We start from the raw sequence: 21325 nt of genomic DNA, 5'->3' as shown, positions 1-21325 counted from the left end.
AATAACAGAATTAATGTAAATGCTAAATGATGATAAAAAAAGCAATGGCACGCTTTTGAGTCTCTGCTTAGGGAATTATGAAACAGGAGATCTAGCAAAAGAAAGGACTCAACTGTGACTCAGGTATGGTATTTTTAGTTAGATTTTGTTTACAATACTTCATAACATCACATAAGGGAGGAATTTTCTATTTTTCTATTACTTATATCAAATTAAAGTACCTCAGCAAGACACCATAGTGTTACTGAGGCAGGATTTACCTTCGTAAGAGCTCTTGTATTGCAAAATTGGTTCTTTACTAGTCTTACAAGCAGAAGATAAAATTACTAACAACAATGGAAAAACTCAGGTGAATAAGCAGCTTGGGAAAACCTTATATTTCTTTAAAATATTATAATATTATAATTGCTTTGCAAAACATTTCAAAACTTTTCTCTTGATTTTTTTTATTCACCATTCAGGAGGTACATTTTCAAGCCAGATGTAGCTAGTATACATCTTTCTGCATGAAATAAACACGAAACTTTCTTGTGTGCTGCTTTTAAGGGCATGGATCACTGAGCTATCTCTCTTCCTAGCAGTGCTCTTTGCATCTGATGTTCTTTCTGCTTAAAGCCCTTCTACTCTGAGCCCCTTCCCATGACATACTTCATAAGATTATTTTCAAACTCCATGATCAACATTTCCCACACATTCATCACAACCAGGAACACTGAGAAATTGTAGAAAAAGCAGTGTCAGCAGTAGCAAAGTTCCTCAAGGACAAGAGCAGCAGCTGTAATCACTAGCTAGAAGGGTTTACTCTGGCCAGAGAAGAGCTAACTACCTTTAATTGCTGTCAGGAGCTCAATCCACTCTCCAGAGGAGGTGAGGAGGGGATGGGTATGAAGAGGAAGTGGGTGTTTACAGCTGCAGCCAGTTGTTACAGCTGGTTCTTATTCCTTCATCCTGGCAGGACTGAACTGCAGCTGCAGGGAATCACACAAAGACAGATGACCCCCCCCAAAAGAGAATTACTTTTTCAAAAAGTTTGAGAAGAATGAACATGATGATTTGAGAGGGTGATGCAGAATATTTCTCTGCCACCTGCTTCTTGCCAAAAGGATGCTAGTCAGCGTCTAGTGGAGGGAGCTGGTCCCTAGACACTCAACAATTCCATTCCTTAAAACAGGCTTTTGTAGTATCATTTGAAAGACAACATCTTACGTATTCACAAGCAGCTTTGATGGGATTTGTTGCTTGCACAGGGCTCTGTATCTGTCAGCTTCATCTGGACTAATTTTCAACACTACACAAACTTAAGCACAGAAACAGCTTGCACTTATGAAGACAGTTCTTTCATCAGAGTCCAAAAGATGAACCTCAGCCATCAGGATGGAGTCATTAAACACTGCCCTTTAGAGCTGACTGCTTCAAGGCTGGCAGCTGCTGCTCCCTCCTTTGTTTAAGAAGAAATTTCTCTTTCTGTGTTTTCTACCCTGACTTTATACTCAAACATCTCTAGCTCAACTACTTTTCTACTAGTCATAATACTGCCAATGTCTTCAAAAGTTATAGAAACCACGCATCAGAAGAAGCATTTACTGAAGTTACAAAACTAAGTTCTTTTTTCTTAGCTCTTATGGAGCTTGATAACACAGAAGATAATGCAGATACCAGATTTAACATTTAGATGCTAAGATCACCCTTTAATGCCTATGTCATGAATTTTAAATGATTTTAAAGTCTAGTAGAGATGGAGCTTTCTTTTCTGACAACCATATTACTAAACTACATTGAGGATGGACATGAAATGTTCTGAATACGAGAGTTCTCCTCTACAATGGCCATGAAGTCAAACCCATCAGAAAACTGAAGGAAAAATTTACTATGAATGTAAGCTATTAATTATATTACTGAGATGGCTAGGTCCTTATTTGATTATTCATTCAAATTCACCTCCCTTTCCAAAGTTTATCTTTTTTCTCGAAAAGATCTCATAGTGTTAACTACTGTAAACGTTTCCACTTTATAAGGAAGAGTTACTTCTGAAGAAGTGATGCCAGAAGCCAAGAATGAAATCCTATCTCATCTGAAGTTTAATGGGATAGTATATTATTGCTCTAGCATATTGCACTATTAAATTGCCATTATTTAGGAAGGATTATTTAAGTAAAATTAAAAAAAAAAAAAGAAAGAAAAAAGATGAAAAAGAGACATTATTCTTAGTTCCACCACCACTGGAGGGAAATAATCACTGCAAGGAAAGAGAACTGATTAAAAAGAAATGTGTTTATTATGCATGATATGACAGGAATCAAGAAAATGATTCCTCTACTCTTGGACTAAAGCAATTCTGTTTTATAAAGAAAATAAGCAGATGATATTAAGTATAACTTCATTCAAATACAACAAAGATCCCTGATTTTCCAATGTTTATTTTTCACTTCATTCAAAAATAACTTATCGTGTACCTGATCTTGGCAAAGAGAAGCTCTATTGATAAAATAATGTTTTGCCAAATTTAAAGGCATTGGTATAACTAAAATAATGTAGGCAAATTCTGTAAAGTTAACTGCAGTCTGTTATAGCTACTATGATCACTGCTGTTCTCTACCCCTAGCAGTCACTAGATGTGACTATTTTCATCATTAAAAGAAAACAAGAAAGCAACTCCACCCCTGCCCACAGCTCCATCTCCATACATAGGCTTATCAAGAACACAGCAGAACAACACAGGATTATTGCCTTACCTCAATTTTTTCCCATATAGTTTCGTAATTCTCTTGGTGTTGTATATCTTGCATCAGTTGATGAATTAAAGCTGATTTATTTGAGGCAGAAGTATCATTCTCAGTTGGCTGAGTGACAGCAGTCCTTTCTGACTTTTCTTCAATGTATTTTTTAATGCAAGATACCGGCATACAAAGATCTTCATCAGAGAGAATATCACTGAGAGGCCCAGATTCAATACTGTCACCTAAGGAGGATGCTATATCACTTGAAGAGCTTGGTGAAATTCCACCCATTTTTTTGTGCTTTTTTGTCTGATACGTTGGATACATTTCTGAATCTGAGTTCATTTCTGACAGCTCCCAGTCATCAATGTTTTGAATGGTTTCTCTTCTGGGCTTTTGGGGCAGCAACTTTGTCAAATTTTCTAGTTTTAAAGCTAATACTTCAGTCTGTTTGAGATGTGAAGGAAGTGCTAAATATTCATCAGACCCATACCAGACCTCACCATCTTTACTGTTCTTCTGAGTATAGTATGGTGTTGAGGAGAAGCTTTTATTATTCTTTCTTCTCAGTAGAGGAGGTGATGAGTTGGTAAGCTCAGAACCAGCTGAGGAAGCATTCTTCTGGCTACGCGTTGGTGAACTAAAAGGCTCAGTTTTACCTTGTGATTGCCCATTTGGGTCTGCCTGGTTACAAGATTCTGATGATGCAGAAGAATCTGTTTCCGTCTCCTCCAGAGACTGAGAGTTATGAGAAGTAATTCCATTCTGTAGAGAAGAATGTCCTCTTTTTTTGACTTGTATTGGTGGAGCTGTTTTACACATACCTCCAGGTGTTCTGCCAGCTTTCACTTTCTCTGGAGCATCATGAGACTTCTTGTGCTTTGATTTTTCTTTACAGGTGTAGAAAGTAGACTTTCCTAGACTTACAGGACTGTCCTTAAAGTGATTATTTATTGTGTACTCGAGATTTCTATCACCTATTGTATTTAAGCAATCATATGACTGACTAACTGCAGATGCACTGTTAGTGTAGGGTGACTGTAAAGCTAGGCAAAGCTTGGACCTGTCCGGTGGATCTAACAATGAGGGTGTACTTCTACTCATTTCATTTTTAACTATCTGAGAGATTTGCCTTTTTAAATCATTGGCTTCCATGTAATCTTTAAACACATCATCTTTCAGAAACAGACCTCTTTTTGGCAATGTAGGCTGTGTAGGGGAGTCTTCATTATAGTTAAAGCAGTCTCTTATGGACCTCTTAGGAGTTGAGTTTTCACAGTGAGAATGTTTGATTTTTTCACTGGTGTGCTGTGGAAGATTGCATTCTGGGTTCTTTAATGTGGAAACTGGTTTGCTGTCAGTAGGTAAAACACCATCTTCAGAGCAGGGCCCTTTAGAAAGAGAGGAGTTTACAGAAGAAGATACTGGTGAGAGCTCATGTGGTGCTTTCCTGTCTTTGCTTTCTTCTCCATCTTCTGCTGAAAGAGATACCTGGGTTTCTTTCTCATTTAATGTTTCATTACATTGGGAAGCAACGGAATCAGTTGCTACTGCAAGTAAACCCACACTTCTGATAAGTCCTGGAAAGTCCTTATCCATCTCACTGTAGTTCCAGGATTCAAATGATTTTGCTTTCCCTTGGCTGGAGGTCATATCATCCAGAGCACCAAGCAAATCCTCACTAGGACTGTAGTCAGATAGTTCAAATGCAGTAATACCACAATCCAGTGACAAGTAATTTTGAGAACATTTAATGGTTAACTGTCCAGAATCATCAACTTCAGTTAAAGAGTCAAGACGGTCCTGAAATAAATGAAGAAACGGTACATTTTTAGAAGACTAATTTTCATATACAGCACAGGCAAGTAACAAACTATCAGCTTCTATGTTTCACTGCCTAATATCTAGAAAAGCATTCATCACTGACCTGCCTGTTTTTGCAGTACCCTGTAGATGAGCAAACCATTCTAAAGGTTTTGGGAATTAAGAATGACAGTAAACTGAAAAATGCTTAGTTTCAGTCTGGTGCAGCAAGTTACCTAAAAATAGCAACTCACTTTTGTATTGGTGTTCTCCTCCTTAAATTCTGCCTCAGTTCTACTTACTCTGTAGCTGGCACTCAGAAATTCCATGCAGTATTTCCTGTGTTAACTACCTCAAACAGAATGGATGGGATCTTGGGGACTGCTGACTATATCAGCCACCTTCTTAATCTTGTGTTCTTGGAAATCCATGCTGCTCTATGATCTTTCAGTTGATTGCCAGAATGTTTTTTCCAAGCATCATCTAGCAATGAAAGACATTACTTCCCATATTTATGAGATAGAGGTTGCTAACCACATTTCACTTTTTCGTAGCATTATCTCGTGAGGATTTATCTGCTGGAAATTGGAGCACAAATGGAGAACAGCTCAAGGAAAAGAAACTATAGCCTGGAATCCTAAACCTCTGGCCTGCCATGTCCCCTTGTCAGCATCTTCTCAATGGAAGTCCTTCAATCTCAGAAACACAGACATAGCCAGAGGAGACTATCTCAGATGGCAAATGAGATTCTTAAGATCAAAGTCAAATTAATGTTTATAAATATTTTGGTGACTTATTTGAAGGACACTAAAAAAATCTGATTACATTAAGATCTGAAAGCAGCCTGATATATAACAATCACAGCAAAACTATGTTTAGTCAACATTTTATAAGCATATTTCTAGTAGAAGATTTAATGTTCTAACACCTAGGCAGGCCTCGACTATTTCCGGATCCCAGCACATAATTTGAAACCTGAACATAGGATCAAATAATTCTGAAACAATTTCTGTTCTTATTTACACTGGTGTACATCTTAAGTAACTCCATGAAACTATCTAGAACAAGAGAAATTGGCAGAGCATGTCAACTGGACAAAAAAAATTTGAAAAGCAGAATTTAAAATAAAAAAGCCAACATTTAGCCCAAGTGCTTACAGAAACTACTCAAAAAACATCATAAAGGTCAGAAACTCATGTTTAGGATTTTAACTTTAGGTGCCTAAATCAGTACACTGGTGTTTCTTCTCAGGTTTGGTTTTCATAACAGAGTTTTTTAAAGCAAACTTTTGAGTATCCACTAAATAGATTCCTGCCTGAATTATTCCCTGGAACAACTTGTCTGACTACACTGTCTAAATCCATAGTTTAAGGACCTTAGGCATCATGCCTGAAGAAGGTGCAATAACCCCACAATCTCTTCATCTCATAACAAACCACTTGGATTTGAGTCTGAACAAGAATAATCTCAATAAAGAAGGTTGAGCCCTGTACTCTGTCCAACTCACTTGCATTGGTCAAAGTAAAAACATAAAAAATCCTCCAGCTAAAAATATTTATGGAAAAGATTGATTAGAAAGTTATTTATCAACCATAATCTTGGACATTGAAAATATCTTCTATTTAGCACATTCTATCCAGATGTAGAACCTATGCCACAAATAGTACATTGTCAATAGTGCAGAATTGAAATGGGAAGTTTCTATAAATCTGTCAGATTTAGATTTTGGAGCTGCATTTATTAAGGAAAATAACTACTAAACAATGATCAGTATTACAGCTGCATTTTCCCTCTAATCTCAGGAAAAGATTAGAAACTGTAAAACCATATATAAATCAAAACCCTTTCCAAGGCCCTAAGGGCCTTGATTTCTCCTGAGTAATGAGTTCCATTCCTTCGTCTCTTAAAAATGTGTTTATTAACGTTAATAAAATTTACAATCATATGCATTAAACCACCTAGTTTGGTCATTTTCCAAGCAGCCTCTTAAATGTGTGCTTCAGAGGAGCATTATTTAATACCAGTATTACCAAGTTTTTATTATTGTTGTTATTTCAGAAAAATATTATATTTAGTTATTTGCTTGGCTACCAATAGGAATACCTTAGTTCAAAAAATTTGTCCCTTTTCACATAGTAATGCTTCCTGTAAAGCTCTGTAGGTTGTTTCCAATACCTTCTTGTATTTATATTTAAACCAGCACAATTCTGCATTTTCTTTTACTTTTTCAAATAAACTAATTTAATTTGTAAGATATTTCTTTTGTGACTTTACCAACTGTTTGGGAACATCAGGATTCACGGTATTTTAACATAGCCTTATGCTGATCCTTTCCCTGTTTTCTGGCTTTATCAATTGTGAAATAAAACTCACAGGTTGGGTTCAGCTGGACAGAACTCAGGCTGTACAGAACTCATTTTTGTCTCATTCTTATCTGTCTCTGGGTAACTCCTGGAGGAGAAATTGTCCTTCAAAATATTAACTCTCCAAAGTTTTTTATTAAAAAAAGTTATTTTCTGAATTTGACTTCTCCAACATGGCAGGCAGCTTGCCTCACTGGTTCCTCTCTTTCCTCCAAGCCATGAAACTTTGTGCCCTTTCCTGCTGGCATCTTATTCAGTATGGCGCTGCTGAGATAGCCAAAAGCGCAGTTACTGCCTGCCCAGTTAATGAGCTGGGTTCCTAACCAAGCCAGTACAGCCTGTGCTGTACACTTTCATGTTTTGGTAGCCACTCAACCAGTGTTATCCCTGTTCATTATGTTGAGGCTAACTTGTGCACATTTATGTGTGTTACAGCTACAGTGTAAATATAGCCCAAGTGGGACTGTTGCGCTGTGATTGTGCAGTCTCCGAACTGAGAGAGTAGTGAATGGTATCAAGATGAGACTGTCTGACTGAACACGAAAGAAACCTTGGCAGGTCACTTCTTCCATGGAGCTCTTCAGTTAACATTGGCAGCCAAAGCCGCTCTTCACTGTTAGCAGAAGACAGCTGACTTAAGGAGTGAGCCAAACATTCTGTGAAACGATAGGTTCATGGACTATAGAAAAGCATAACATTTGCTGTACTGGTTCAGATCAAATTTCTATCTAGCCCAGTATCCTCTCTCTGCATCAGTTCTAAACATTTTCTACTAGCTGAGCTATAAGACATGGGTATACGTACATGGCCCTTCCACACAGAACGTTTCTACCCTCACTCCCAGCTTCTACCAATGAGCATCTGGAGGTTATAATTCTTCCTATCTTTGCTTAGTTTTCACATTTATTTTTTTTAACTTCTTTCCACTTCTAAGTGTCCTACAGTAGTGAATTCCAAAATAAAAGTCTTTGTTGTGTGTGAAAGTTTCCTTCTATTCGTTTCAAACCAGATGACTTCTCAATCTTAGGAGAAAAAAAACCCCTGTCATTCACGGTTCATAATCCCCAAGGAGTACTGAAAATTAGGAGAATGATTCTCCGAGGAAAGTTTATCTGTAAGGGCAAAGTTTTCTAGGTTTGCTCAAACAGTCTCACTGTTCACATATGCATGAAAATCCCTAATAGATAATACGTGTATCATGAAGCACTTACTAGTCCCACAATGTAGTCCTGTCTAGGAAGGGATATGGGGGAAACACCAAAAAAAAAAGTAGACAAGAGTAGATACCATTGTCTCTACATTACATTTTATTTATTTATTTATTTATTTATTTTAATCAAATAAAGTCACTACCATTATACCCGATGAAAAGCTTGAATAAATACCTGAAGGTTAAAAACTGCAGAGCAATTTCTGGGAACCAATTCAGGCATTAGAGCAGAAACTTAATATTAATATTGTGTCCCTGCTATTGCTAGCCATTAATTTTATCAAATACTATTTATGTTTTAGTTGGGGTGGAAAAAAAGAATCATGTCAGGATATTTTGGGGGTTTATTACCACATAAGCCTACCTGGCAACATGTTTTTTCCCCACTGAAAAGTAATATATCCTTCCCCAGTGAGTCCTCCCCTGTATTGGAGGGATGGTTTTTATAGCAGTTTTAATCAGATCCAGATGGGACATTTCCTGTTTCTTAGTATCTGAATCTGCCCCTTCCTTATGTCTTGAAATCACAATGCTCATAAAATAATGACTTCACCCTAATTCACCACTCTGGATATTCAGACAAGTGTGGGTTTCCTTCAGACTTGCCAGAGAAGGTTAACCAGTAACAGCAAAGCAGAAACTGAAACTGAAGCACCAGGTATGTATGCATCAGGAAGAGGGGGAGTAGAAGGTGGGCCTGGGCATACCTGAGCATTGATTTCAGGACCAGCCACTCTGTTGTGCAAAGATAAATATAAAACCCAACAGAGACCAGAGAAATACACACATTCTCTTTAAACTTGAGTGATCTGAAACTCAGGACGTGTTTAGGGGACTTCTGACATCCTCTGTAACACAGGTTGCAGAATCTCACTGCATTCCTATAGAGGTCTCTTTCTGTAAATGTATCTAACAAAAGCATTTTATCCTAAACTTAGGACTTCCAGCATATGAAGAATCCACTACACACTAAGGTATCTTCTATTAACTGTTAATTACACTAACTGTTGAAAACGTGCATCTTCTTTCAGCTTTAAAAATTAGGCCAGTAGTGTCCTTCTAACTAAGCTAATTTAGTAATAATGAATTCAAAAGAAAAAACATTTTAGTTAAATGAATCCAGATTTACAAACCATTTAGATGTGTGTGAATTTGACACCCTGTTAGAATAAAAAATGTATGATTCATGCATCATTTCTCAGACAAAACGTGTGACTGTTTAGAGGCATATTGCAGAATTGCCACTCAAACAAATTAAAGTCCATCCTCTCTGCTATAAAGCAATATTGAACTAGTCTGGAAAGTTTTGGAAAACATTGTGTAAGCTCAGGTTTGTGTATGCAAGAAGGGAAATGTCTTTGTTTTTCATTAAAGAATTCATTGCACATAAAAATTGAGGTTTGAATTGGATATGAACTTTAAATTCACAAGCGAACAGACCAAGGACTTTGGACCAGATGTACCTTTGTAAGTGTTTCCAATCCTTTAGGAAAAATATTTCAATCTGGAGAAAACATTGCTAGCCACTAGCATGACACTTCTGAAAGCTGATCTTAAAGTACTTGCTTTAATTTTGTTCATTGAGAACATATATCAGCTGAAGACACTTAAAACATAAAATTAGCATAATATCTAGAAGACAAGTAAGCCATCCTTAACATTGTCATCCTAGCAATTTTAGATGTGCAACAGGGATGAGGTGCTTCAAATACAGATTAAATTCTCAAATTTTAATTTAGTTACTATACCTCCTTAGTCTCTTCAGAAAACGCTTGCAGAATATCAGTCTGCCTGGTGTAGTTTCCATTGGCGTCTTGTAGTCCCTGGAGAATACGCTCCCTCAGAACCAGAACAGAAACACGTAGCTGGTGCCAGAGTAGTTGTACAGTGTGGATATCAACTATCACATTGACAGAGTAAGACAGAAGCTTCAGGGAAAACTCAGTCTCTAGTAAAGCATGAATTTGTTCAACATGATCAGATATATCTTCACAAATATCCTGTAATGGAAAAATAAAGTAGATATTTAGCTACAGGCATGGTCCTTCCATGGATCAGCCCTACTTTTAATCTACTTTTTATTAAATGCAGAATAGATTATTTCAGAGAGGAAAGATAATGTAACTAATACATCCAGGGTTCTCCTTTTTTTTTATTTATTTATTTTTTTTTATGGCAATGGCAATACTACAGCAACTGAACCAGCAGCTGTCCTGTTTGGCAGGACTGCTCAGTTAAGTGCGGAGATAGCAGGCAATGAAGAAGGATGGCACAACAAGATTGTATGAACCAGAAGCAGAAAACCAACACTGTACAGTGACATCCTAGATGACAGCAATAGGAATGAAAGTGATAAGATTGCCACAAGCAGTCTCCCTCTCTGCTTCTCCCCCTCCCTGCTCCAGTTAAAATGCAAAGAATCTGATCAGTGCCATCATCAACAAAATTCTTTTGGACAGAATTTACCTTTTAATCTAGCCTCTATAGCCAAGTAGGGCAAAAGTCTGGGATAGACTCATTGTGGATAAACTATTCCTGAGATTTTGCTGATTGCTGTGATGAGAGGGTGCTAACTTTTCCATAGTCTTATTCTGGACTCGAAGAGAGGATGGGTGGAGAAGGAGAAAGTGGGAACACAGAGAAGCTGTGAACAGTTGTGTTAAGAAAGCAGAAAAGAAAATGTAAGTTACCAGATTATAAAACTAAGATTTTGATGGGAGTGTATCCTCTAAATTTAACAATTAATGTTCCAGATTTCTAAACTGTGCTGCATACAGTGTAAAATCTTTACGATCTAGTCTTAATTTTCTTTGTGAAAGGATAAGTCACAAGACTAAAGACTATTTAGGCATATACTATTGAGTGAACAACACCGTTTTCTAACAATTCTGTCTGAAAACTGTGTAAAAAGCATATTATAAACAAGTAAGGAAATGTGATTAAGATACTGAAAAAAAATTAGCACTGAATCCTAGAAGGTTTTTTTCCTACATCTGTGGCACATATTTAAAAGTGACTTAGTAGCTTATTTAAATCCAACACATATCTTTTAAAAAAACATAAAGAAATTATTTTAATTCAAACCTTCAGAGATGTCTTTATTAGGTAAAGGGTAGTATATGCATAAAATCAATTAAAATGTGAATAAACAAGATAATTTTGATTAATTTCAAATTTGCTATCAAAACAATTCTATCAGACAATTACAATGAAACCTTATGTCTCTGATGATACTCTTGTGGTTCTGTACAGCAGTAGAATAACAAGAAAATCAGTAAAGGTGATTCTTTCTAAATTAATAATACATTGCAGTAATTTTTATCAGTTCAGATTTGACATCTTCAGTCTGAAAGTAAAGTCAAATTATTGAATATGTAATTATATGTATGTAACAAACAAATAACAGATAATTTTAGTACAACAGATAGCACAATATTAGCCCTTGAGAAACTATTATGGTTGAGTACTATTGGTAGTTACTCATTTTAATAAAGCACTGACAGCTAAATCAAGGTCCTCTGCAGGAATAGCTCTCAGAAATGCCAGAGATGAGCACAAAGCATTGGAGTTTCAAGCGGCAGAGTTTTGGGGCTGCCTTGAGAGAATAGTAGCTCTCCCCTCTATCCTCAGTCCCTTTGTTGTGACAACCAGCATCTATATCTGCAAGTACAAAACACAGCCTCACCTGGCCCCATGTAGGGCTGCAAGTGCTCAGGGCTTCAAATATCCACACACTTCCAGGTGAGTAAATGGATGCTCTAGTTACCATATTAGTGTGCTAATCTAATTCTACAGATATACACAAACAAAGCTAAAACTCTCAGCAAAATCTTTTCCAAGTTTTGGAAAAGGTTATTATTATTTATTTATCCAACTACATCTGAAACTTGACTGAAAAGCATTGAACTGTCACTGTAGTCTTGTCTTTACTTTTATGGGAAAATAGAAAGGATTTTTTCTTTTCTGGTAAGTATGTTGACATTACATGATCTTTAGGGCTGTTGGTTTGGTTTGGTTTTTCTTCTCTTCCTATTAGATGAAAATCTGACTGAACCATTCAGGAAGTCTGATTTCATTTGCAACAGGGCCAGGCATAGATTTAAAGTGATTTAACTGCCCTATGAATAGCTCCAGCTATTCAACGGCCAGAAGTCCCGGGCAAATGTCTACAATGCATGCACAAGCTCAATATGTCCAGTTCAATATTACATATATGCTGTGCAGTCCACCTGCACATGCACTCTAAGTCTGAAGACAGACAAGAGTAGGCTGGATTCACTGTGTGCTTAAAGAGTGGTAGTGTCAATGCAATAGTCTTACTGAACATGCACGAACCACTTGTGTAATAACCAGTAGTTGATCAGCAGTCCCCAATATGTCAGACTCCGCATGCATGGCATACGGTTATATATCAGTCTATTGGGTATTTCCTGAAAAAAATATTAGGAGCCATAAGTTGACATTCCTGCATCACGTAACATCATTTTGGTGGGTGAATTCTGTTTCTGCTGAGTCTGTAGCCATTGTCAAAAGAATTGGATTTCATTTCACCACAGGCCAGGTTCCTGGATAAAATGGATTAGACCTGGGTTTGCAGGAAGTCTATCTTACAAAAAATTTGGAAAAAAGAATTTAGGCCCCTGTTGGTATCCCCTTTCTTTGTTTTTTAACTGTCACATGATGATGGGAAGGTGAAGGCTGCACAAAGGACAGAAGATTAGGCTTGTAAAGGCCCTTTATCAAAAGAACATGATTACAAAGAAATTATCACTTTTGGCATATAAATTGGCGTATAAAAATTGGCATTTAAATTAATGCTGATTAGTCTTCAGCAGAAGAGCATTCATAAAGCTGCAGCCTATTTACTTGCATCTTTTCTTCACACTTGCCTGGCACAAAACAAGTACATTGAGAGGAAACAATATAATGTCAAATCCAGTTGGCATTATCTAGTACAACATTTTCTTACTACTGTACCTGATGTCTAGATTTACATATAATTCAGCAAAATGAAATAATTATATCTAGCACAGCTGTGAATTCAATAATTTTCTGTAACAATTAATGCAGTTCAAACATAACACAAAAATGTCGTTATGTAAGTTCCTGATTTTACTGAGGCTCAATGTCAAGACCTGATACAACATGGCCTCACTGTCCTCATTCTTCCTTACTCCTTGTAGGTGATTTAGCATTAGATAGAGCAAAACCAGAACATTGTCATGTGCCCTTTTTACGCTTTGTATTTATAAATAAAGAACAGCAGTATCACAACGTAGTACCTAAATGCTCTCATGAGTGCCAGTTGCTCTTACTAGAAGTGGCAGGTAGATGAAATAAACCATGTATTTTAAGTAATAAGAAAACAGCATTTATCTGTTGGCATCTATTTCTAAATATGCATAGTTCCAGGTCAACAGCAACAATATACAGCCTACAAATATAAGCATGGAAATCCTTCCCCATTTTATTAGTACATAGTTTCACATCAGTAGCTATTATAGCCTGATTTTTAGAAACCCCCATTTACAAAACAACTTCTTGTAATCATTAATCTCACACATCCACTAAGCATTTTTATTTTTACACAGTTTTATAGTGGTGTTAAGGTAAAGATTTTGTCATCCTCTCATGGGTTATCCTGTAGCACTGACTGTGGAATTTCTTAGGCTACAGGGGTTGTACCCATTTGGCTGCCAACTGCCCACTTCAGTCAGTCTTCCAGACAGCTGATCCTGCAATTTGCAGCTGCTGAACCCATCAGCCTGTTCATAGCCCTCAATGTCAACTAAAATAGCCTGAACTGCAAACACTGCAGTAGACAAAGTGCATAAACAAACCCTCAAGAGTCAATGAAAACTAAGCTCTGGTGTTGACTTTAAAAAATATTTTTTCTCTGCTCTTCAACAAATTCTGTTAAGATGTACATGAAATTACTGAAAGATGAAATGTTGCAATATGTTGCTTTAGAGTTAATATCAGTGACGAGAAGCTATACTGCAGATTTCTGTTCTTTGATCTTGCAGTAAAACCTCAGTAGGAAAAACATTGTCATTGAGTCTTATGAGTGCTGTACATACAAAACAAAATCTATGATTTAAGAAAATGTCTATCTACTTCATCTTTCTTTTGAGTGCATTTTAATTCATCAGAAGACAAAGATTCCAATCAGAACATACAAATTCTTCTCTTTAGAAAAAAATCTGAATACCTGCCAAAGAATTTTCAGATTCATTTTTTTTAAATGTACTTGAAAATTATGAATTAAACTCACTCTCTGCACTGCCCTTTTATGCTTATATAGAGAGAAAGAGCACAAAAGAGATGTTTTTTATTGCTAAACAAAGATTTGCAGCTTTCAGAAAGGTATTTTTCCTTTAAAATGCACTCTGACTTCTCAAAGAGAACTAGTTTTTCATCTCTACCTGCAAACAGTGTTATAATAAGGATAAAATTGTTCTTTTCTGTTTTGGATTATTGGTGAAACCTTAAAAGCAAATGCTACTCACTTTTTTCACAGCTGTTTTTAAGTAAACAATTAAGCCAAAGAAAATAACCATACATGAAAAATCCAGAGTTTGACTAAGCAAAATCAAATGTAATGAAAGCTCTAGACTCACTGCAAATCACAAGTTGTGAGAAAGTGAGTTGAAGTGCTAAAGTACTGTAACTGGTATCGCTGTGGCATTCAGTGGCTAGGGGAAATGAATACATTTTACCAGGTCAAGAATGCAAAGTGCAGCAGGAAAACAGCTACCAGGAGGTCTCTAAGATCACTGACCCTGCCTTCTGCTGACACTGACAGCTTGGAAATACGTTGGTCCTCAAAGTAAGATTCTTCCCTCTTCCCTCATGACAATACACATACTACTGATAGTAACTTTTTCTGTTGCATCATCCTTTTCTGCACATTATTCCCTTTCCCAGCTCGGTTTTTATTTTGATTAATTTATTCTAAGTGAGCTACATTTTCATCATTGCAAAATTCCAGTAAGTAATCTTCATTTTACCTTTTGCTAAAATTCTCAGAAACTTGTTGGAATATGGGAAAGCTGTTAATTTGACAGAAGTGTTCTCCCTGCAGAAAAATATTTTGCTTTTTCCTTTTTTTTTTTCTTTGAGAGCACCCTGTTTTCAAACAGATTTCTTCAATGGAAATTTTCAGGTATTACAGGAGCCTAGCTGTCTTGACACACTTGCAAGAAAGAATGATCCACTTTCTATTGTGCAAACGTTGCTACTACAAAATTCTCAAAAAAGTTTTGAAAATAAATATCCAGTCTGGTGAAATCTAAGCAGGCATGTTTCTACTGTATTCTGTTATCTCAGGAATCAGTGAGCCACATTGTTATAACCCTGTACTCCAAAATAATGTGAAATAGATATCAAATCACCAGTTCTTTGACAGAATTGCTAAAATAGTAACAGTTTGTCTGGGATTGTAACAGACATGGAGCTGCTCTGTAATAATTTATTAGTAGTTTATGTGACGTGTTTTATTAGAATGTTTCTTGTGCAAGTATATTGGTTGACTATCAATCTGCACGAAAAATGAGCAAGAAGAAAGAAGAAGGGAATAAGATATGACATCACTCACTAAGCACTTCAGGCTAAGTAACAATGCCTGAAATGTTAATTGTGAAGCTCGTGTCTCAGGATTCCAGCAACTTGCATTTGTTTTGCCATATGGGCCATTGCTGGGGCCAAAAGATCAAACATACTGGGAAGAAGCAAAAGGATCCTTTTGTCAAGAAGCAGCACAGTTGCTGCTGGAAGCTATTCCAGTTCACTTCCAGGACCAGCTGCAGTGCCTTACAAACCTAGGCCAGGCTGTACCTTTTCTGCCTGAGGGGATGGCTGCAGAGAAGACAGACTGCTTTCAAATGTTTATTTCCCCTATGAAGTTTAATCAGTACTTTAATGTAACAAGACTTTCTGGTCACAGCATTCACCACAGGCCAGATTCTTAAATGCAAGGAAGTATTTAGTCCACTCAGGAAGCTTCAGATAGCTGATGCACAAAAACACTCTACCATAAGGTCTGGGGTAGGATGGAACTAGAGAACCACAGGAGAAGTTATGGCAGTAAAATGAAGCACCTCAGAACTGTACTGTAAGAGTATCATGTAAACAAATGGGCTAGCCATTTCTGGGATATTCCTGGCATCAGTAAAATTGATGCACTAATCTCATTTGTGTAAGAAACCACATATACGAACTGAATATGGCAACTAATTTGGTGTGGGAAGCGATATGACATCTGCAGCTCAGTGTTGCTTTCAGATTCCTGAACTTCCACTGGTTCCACTGTGTAATGTGCCTAAAGTTACAACCTGAAAACCCTCTGAAACCTTCAGAATAAGAAATATATTCTCGTACACCCCATAATCTGGCAAGCTCACAATGTTCAGAGACTTTGCCCATGAAAGTTATCACTGTACAAGATTTCTTCAATGAGCAACCATATGACCTTTCATTTATCTTACTTTAAACATGTTAAAGCATACTAATTTTTATAAAGGCCTAACTTTCTAAGTTTAAAAAAATAGTGTGTAAAAAATTTAAAACGTGATAGAAAAAGTCATATTTGTACTCACTGAAATCTGGTTTTGTGCTGCACCCAGGAAGACAGTGTCACACAGGTACTCTAGAGCAGTTTTTCATGCAAGAAGGTAGATGGCACTGAACTGTGAACTACAGTAGCAGTTTTTGATTCTAGCTACTTCTGACAAAATGGGAAAAATACCAAAACCCAAATCCATATGAGAACCTAGTCAAGCAACTGGTAGTAGAGGCAAGTTTTGAAAAACAACAAGCATTTATAATGATAAGATAATGATATATATATATTTATCTTGCACTGATCATTTAAGATCACAAAGAAATGAGAAAACATGATGAGGTAGCTTTATACTAGGGATACTCATCATGTATTATATATTCATATCTACTGAAGTGGAAGAGTGAAGACTTATTAAAACATCCTTCAAATACTTATAAGATCTCTTCACACAACTATATACTTTTTCTGCAATAATGGAAGTATGTAGGACATATTTTGCAACCATCTAGATAACTACCTTTGCTTATTATTCTTTTACTCTCTTCACTCAGTACTTTCTTGCATTCTGTAAGCCATATATACTAAATGGAAGTTAAAGGCATTTCTAACAAGTTCAAATTACCACATGCAAATGAAAATTGAGGATGCAACTAGAAGGGCGTTTTACTCATGGTGAACATATACACTATGCTGTAGCTAAAACAACCAGTTCCTGATAGCCTGGCCACAACTATGCAGTTTTTTACCTCATTGTAGAGAGTGGTTAATTGGCTATGAGGAAACCCCTACTATAATTTCATGCGAGTCATACAAAAATTGAATGTGATAAAAAAATTGTCAGCTACATGAAGAAGCAGAAAGAAGACCACTCCTATTATTTGATCAGAACTTTCAAAATTTGTTCTACAATATAAAATAACTAACAGAATTCAATGCTAATGCATCAATAGTTCAGTAATTTTCCGGCAAAATGGTTATCCTTTTGAAAACAGTGAGTTTTCAAAGCTTTATGCAGCCAAACTATTACTCTGACAGCTCAGCTTTGAATATGTCCCACTCCTGTTCTTTCCTCATTTTTAGTTTGAAGAAGATTTGGAATTATTCTTGACATGGAACAAGGAAATTTCAAGAATTCTTTAAGTCTTCTGCAGGGCTGTAGGTTCTTTGTTGTCTGAGTGCTGTTTTCTGATGACCCAATCTCTTTTTATTGTTTATACAAGAAAGTAGGTGCATTGCTCTTAAAAGATTTTTCAGCTTATAGACTTCTTCAGAAAGACTCTTGTTCTTACTAAGCTCAGTAGAGTTAATTAGGGTCTTTGGTGGAGATCAGCTGCTCCTAAAGAGTTTAGATGAAAAAGAAAAATTTCTTGGAAGAAAAGAAGTTTCATTCTTGAAATAATGAAGTTTCAAATATCAAACAAAGTGTAACCCCACATAAATAGCACAATGTATTTTAGGCAGCAACGAACTACTGCAATGTAAGACGTCAAAATAAATAAATAAAGGGAACTGCAAGTTCACACAGGAGAAAAATTCAGCCCTTCTGCATAGAGATGCAGAACACGAGAAAAATTTTAATCAAAATGTTTTGACTCATTCACTCTGACTAAAGCTTAGTGGCTATAATAGAATTTGATGAAAGATAGTGAGACCCTTTACTCTCATATCAAATGCTCAATATGGTGACAATGCTCTTCTTTCCTTTCTGGAACAGGTCAGAAGTGAAGAACTACCATCTGTGCCAACTTTTCTATAATGAAAATTGATAGCACGATAGGAAGTTTTCAAGATAAGTGGCTGTTTTATATCAGTGCAGCTAAGCCTTAAAGAGCTGCTGTGACATGTTTTTGAAGTTACTTTCCATCAGTCATTGTTGAGGACAGCAAAAAGGACACAAACTCTCTTGTTCTTTATTACCAGACTTTGCTTTATTAGCACTGTTGTTCCCTTTTGTGTTGTTCAATGAAAGCCAACATTTAATCCATGAATGCTTATGGGGATTTTTTTGCTTGGTTCAGAAACACAGAAAAGAAGCCTTATAGACTATCTTGCATGTGGCATGCTGTTCATGACCTTCCTGCCCTCTTTCCATAACGGCAAATTTTCAAGTCAGCTGGAAAGCTCTTGTAGATCCTCCAATGAGTTAGTAACAATTACAAAGCACTCCAAGCACGTGGAGGCACTTCCAGTGGTCTGAAACAGCTACCACCTACCCAGCGTACCAGGAGGCCTGTTCCACACCGGATATCACTCACTATCTCTTATAAGAGTCAGGATTAGAACATATATCAGTGCTAGTTTAAAAAAACAAAAACCCAAAAAACCCACAAACCACACACAGAAGTTTGCTATATCCAGGAAGAACAATTTGAAAGATTGGTAGAAAGCCATTTTACAAACTTAAAGTCTTAAGTGAATGAAGAAATAAAAGAGCAATTTTTAGAAAAATTTTAAGAAGTTAGAAGATTGAATCTTAAAGACATCTAAAATGTACAAGATTTTTATTCTAATTTCACTTCTGAAAAGGCATATGGAATTTCTTGTTTTAATTATGGAAAGAGCTCTTCTAGCAGGCAAATCAAACCCCTTATTATGATTCCTAATTAGACAATATGTTAGAAATCGATCCTAATTAGTGATAGGTACAATGTAGCTCACAGAGAATGTTCCTTTTTCTTTGGTCTTAAATGTAATAAGGACAAAACTAAAAAAAACCCTAATTTACATCCACAGAAGGAAGAATACAGTAGGATTTTTTGCAGGCTTTTCTGAGAAGGAATATAATGGAAACTAAATTGGAAACCAGGAATTATGGGATTGGCATGACATCTAAAGCTAACTGAACCATTCAAACTAATTGGCTTTTGGCAAGTATCAAAATGCTTACTTGAAACTTTGCATATAAAAACAATTAACTTATATTATCTAGTAGTTTGTACTATCTGATTATTTCCAAATCTCACTGTCATCCTACAGGTGGCTTTTCATTAATTTAGCTGTATATTTAAAGGTTTGTGTACAGTATCTTCTTTTCAAACAAAATCATGACCATAATATCCTTGATTTTTTTGATTTAGCTGTAAAGAGGATACTGTATAAATAGCAAATGATCAAAACTCAGATTTTATACCATATCTGCAGTACTTTAATCTCTAATACTTCTAACATAATCTAGTAAAAACTGCCATACCAAATAGACACAATGAAGCACTTCTTTCCAATTAAATTGGCTCTAAGGAACCTAAAATTCAGTGTCATTAATAATAGATGCTTGTTTTGGATGCTTATGATTGAGAGTGCCAGACGTTAGCATTTTCATACTGTATTTAGAACTAAATATTTAATTTTAAAACTAGACATAATATTATAGACAGTACCACTCAAATACACTGTAATTGTAATCTAGAAACATGTTATGAGACTGTAGAGCATATTCCAACAGCATATTCATATATAGCATATTCCAATGTGACAGTTCTGAGAAGTCAGCTTGTGCTCTGGCAGGATAATTCTCCTAATAGTGCTGGTTTTAGCTTTACAAGAGAACTTTTCCAGTGTAAAGCACTGACAGACTTAATGGCTGTTAAGATGTTGATGCTGCTTGAGAGAGTACTCGTGCACTACACAGTAGGACTGAAGTGCCTTGGAAGAAGCAGGAAATGAGCAGTGCTTATTTAAATATTTATTCATTTATATATACACATATGTATATATAGGCAAATATATTTATTACACGTTGCTAACTAGAATAAGATCCTTGATTTATAAAGCACTTCATAGTCGGTGACTTTCACATCTTTAAGCAAGCAAGACAGCATGATCTGTGTTTTTGCTTGAGATAAATTGTTTCTTATGCTGACAGAGAAAAGAACAGTTTTATTTATGAACAGCATTGCATTTCTTTATATGCCATTTTATTTTCTAGCTATACAGAGATAAGTTATAAATTTTCTTTGTCTAGACTGTAGCTTTCAATGATGAGTGTAACTCTTACCACTGTGCAGGCAGAATGAGAAAAAGAAAGGCTGTTGCCATGCCCGGGCTTGTAAAGTAACCCTTTGAAATTCAATAGCTGAACTTGTCTGTGTGGAAGTTAATGAGCCTAAGTGGCTTCAAGCTTCAAATGCATATTTGTGTATTTTATTCACTTGTAAATATTTTTATTTCCTGCAAAAATAGTCATCATCAATTTAGCCTTGAATTGAATCCTGCATTTACACAAAGTCAAATCTTTCATCTTCCTCATAAAAAGATTCACAAGAAATGGCATAGGAACCCTGGATTGTAGCATGCTGAAGTATAGACAGGGAAGAAAGAAAGGTAAGAAGCACATCAAATTGCAAGTGTTCATATTTCCATATTCTTCTTGGAACAGCTGAGCTGGCTCTGCAGAGACCTAGCTTTGCTCACAAGCTTTTCTCTGCGATGAAGTGGCTGTCCTGCTGCTAGACTGGATGTGACCCTGGAAATACAGTAACTGTGCTCCCATGGTGTCACACTTGAGCTAACATCCCTGCCAAAGCCTGACTCACTCTGCCCAGCAGAGGTAGCTGGACTAAGTCTCCACCTCTTGCACAGGTAATATAAAATACCCATGGACAATGAGGGACTGACTGCATTACTGTATGACAATCTTGGAAAGAAAAACACTTGCAGCAGCCCTGACCAC

The 21325-nt window shown here is 36.4% G+C and overlaps 1 protein-coding gene across 1 annotated transcript in view; it reads right to left on the bottom strand.

Moving 5' to 3' along the window:
* Positions 1-21325, bottom strand: part of AKAP6 (A kinase (PRKA) anchor protein 6) — a 226514-nt gene that overhangs the window by 178864 nt on the left and 26325 nt on the right. The window contains exons 2-3 of the mRNA XM_010574289.1: positions 9842-10093; positions 2733-4520 (exon numbers count right to left, since the gene is read on the bottom strand). Of these exons, the coding sequence (XP_010572591.1) occupies positions 2733-4520; positions 9842-10093 (2040 nt within the window). The remainder of the gene's footprint in view (positions 1-2732; positions 4521-9841; positions 10094-21325) is intronic.

This window comes from Haliaeetus leucocephalus, unplaced genomic scaffold (genome assembly GCF_000737465.1).
Source record: "Haliaeetus leucocephalus isolate CR32 unplaced genomic scaffold, Haliaeetus_leucocephalus-4.0 Scaffold417, whole genome shotgun sequence".
NCBI classification, from domain to species: domain Eukaryota; kingdom Metazoa; phylum Chordata; class Aves; order Accipitriformes; family Accipitridae; genus Haliaeetus; species Haliaeetus leucocephalus.
The sequence above is the reverse complement of the archived record's forward strand: the minus strand, read 5'-3'. Positions and strand labels throughout refer to the sequence as shown.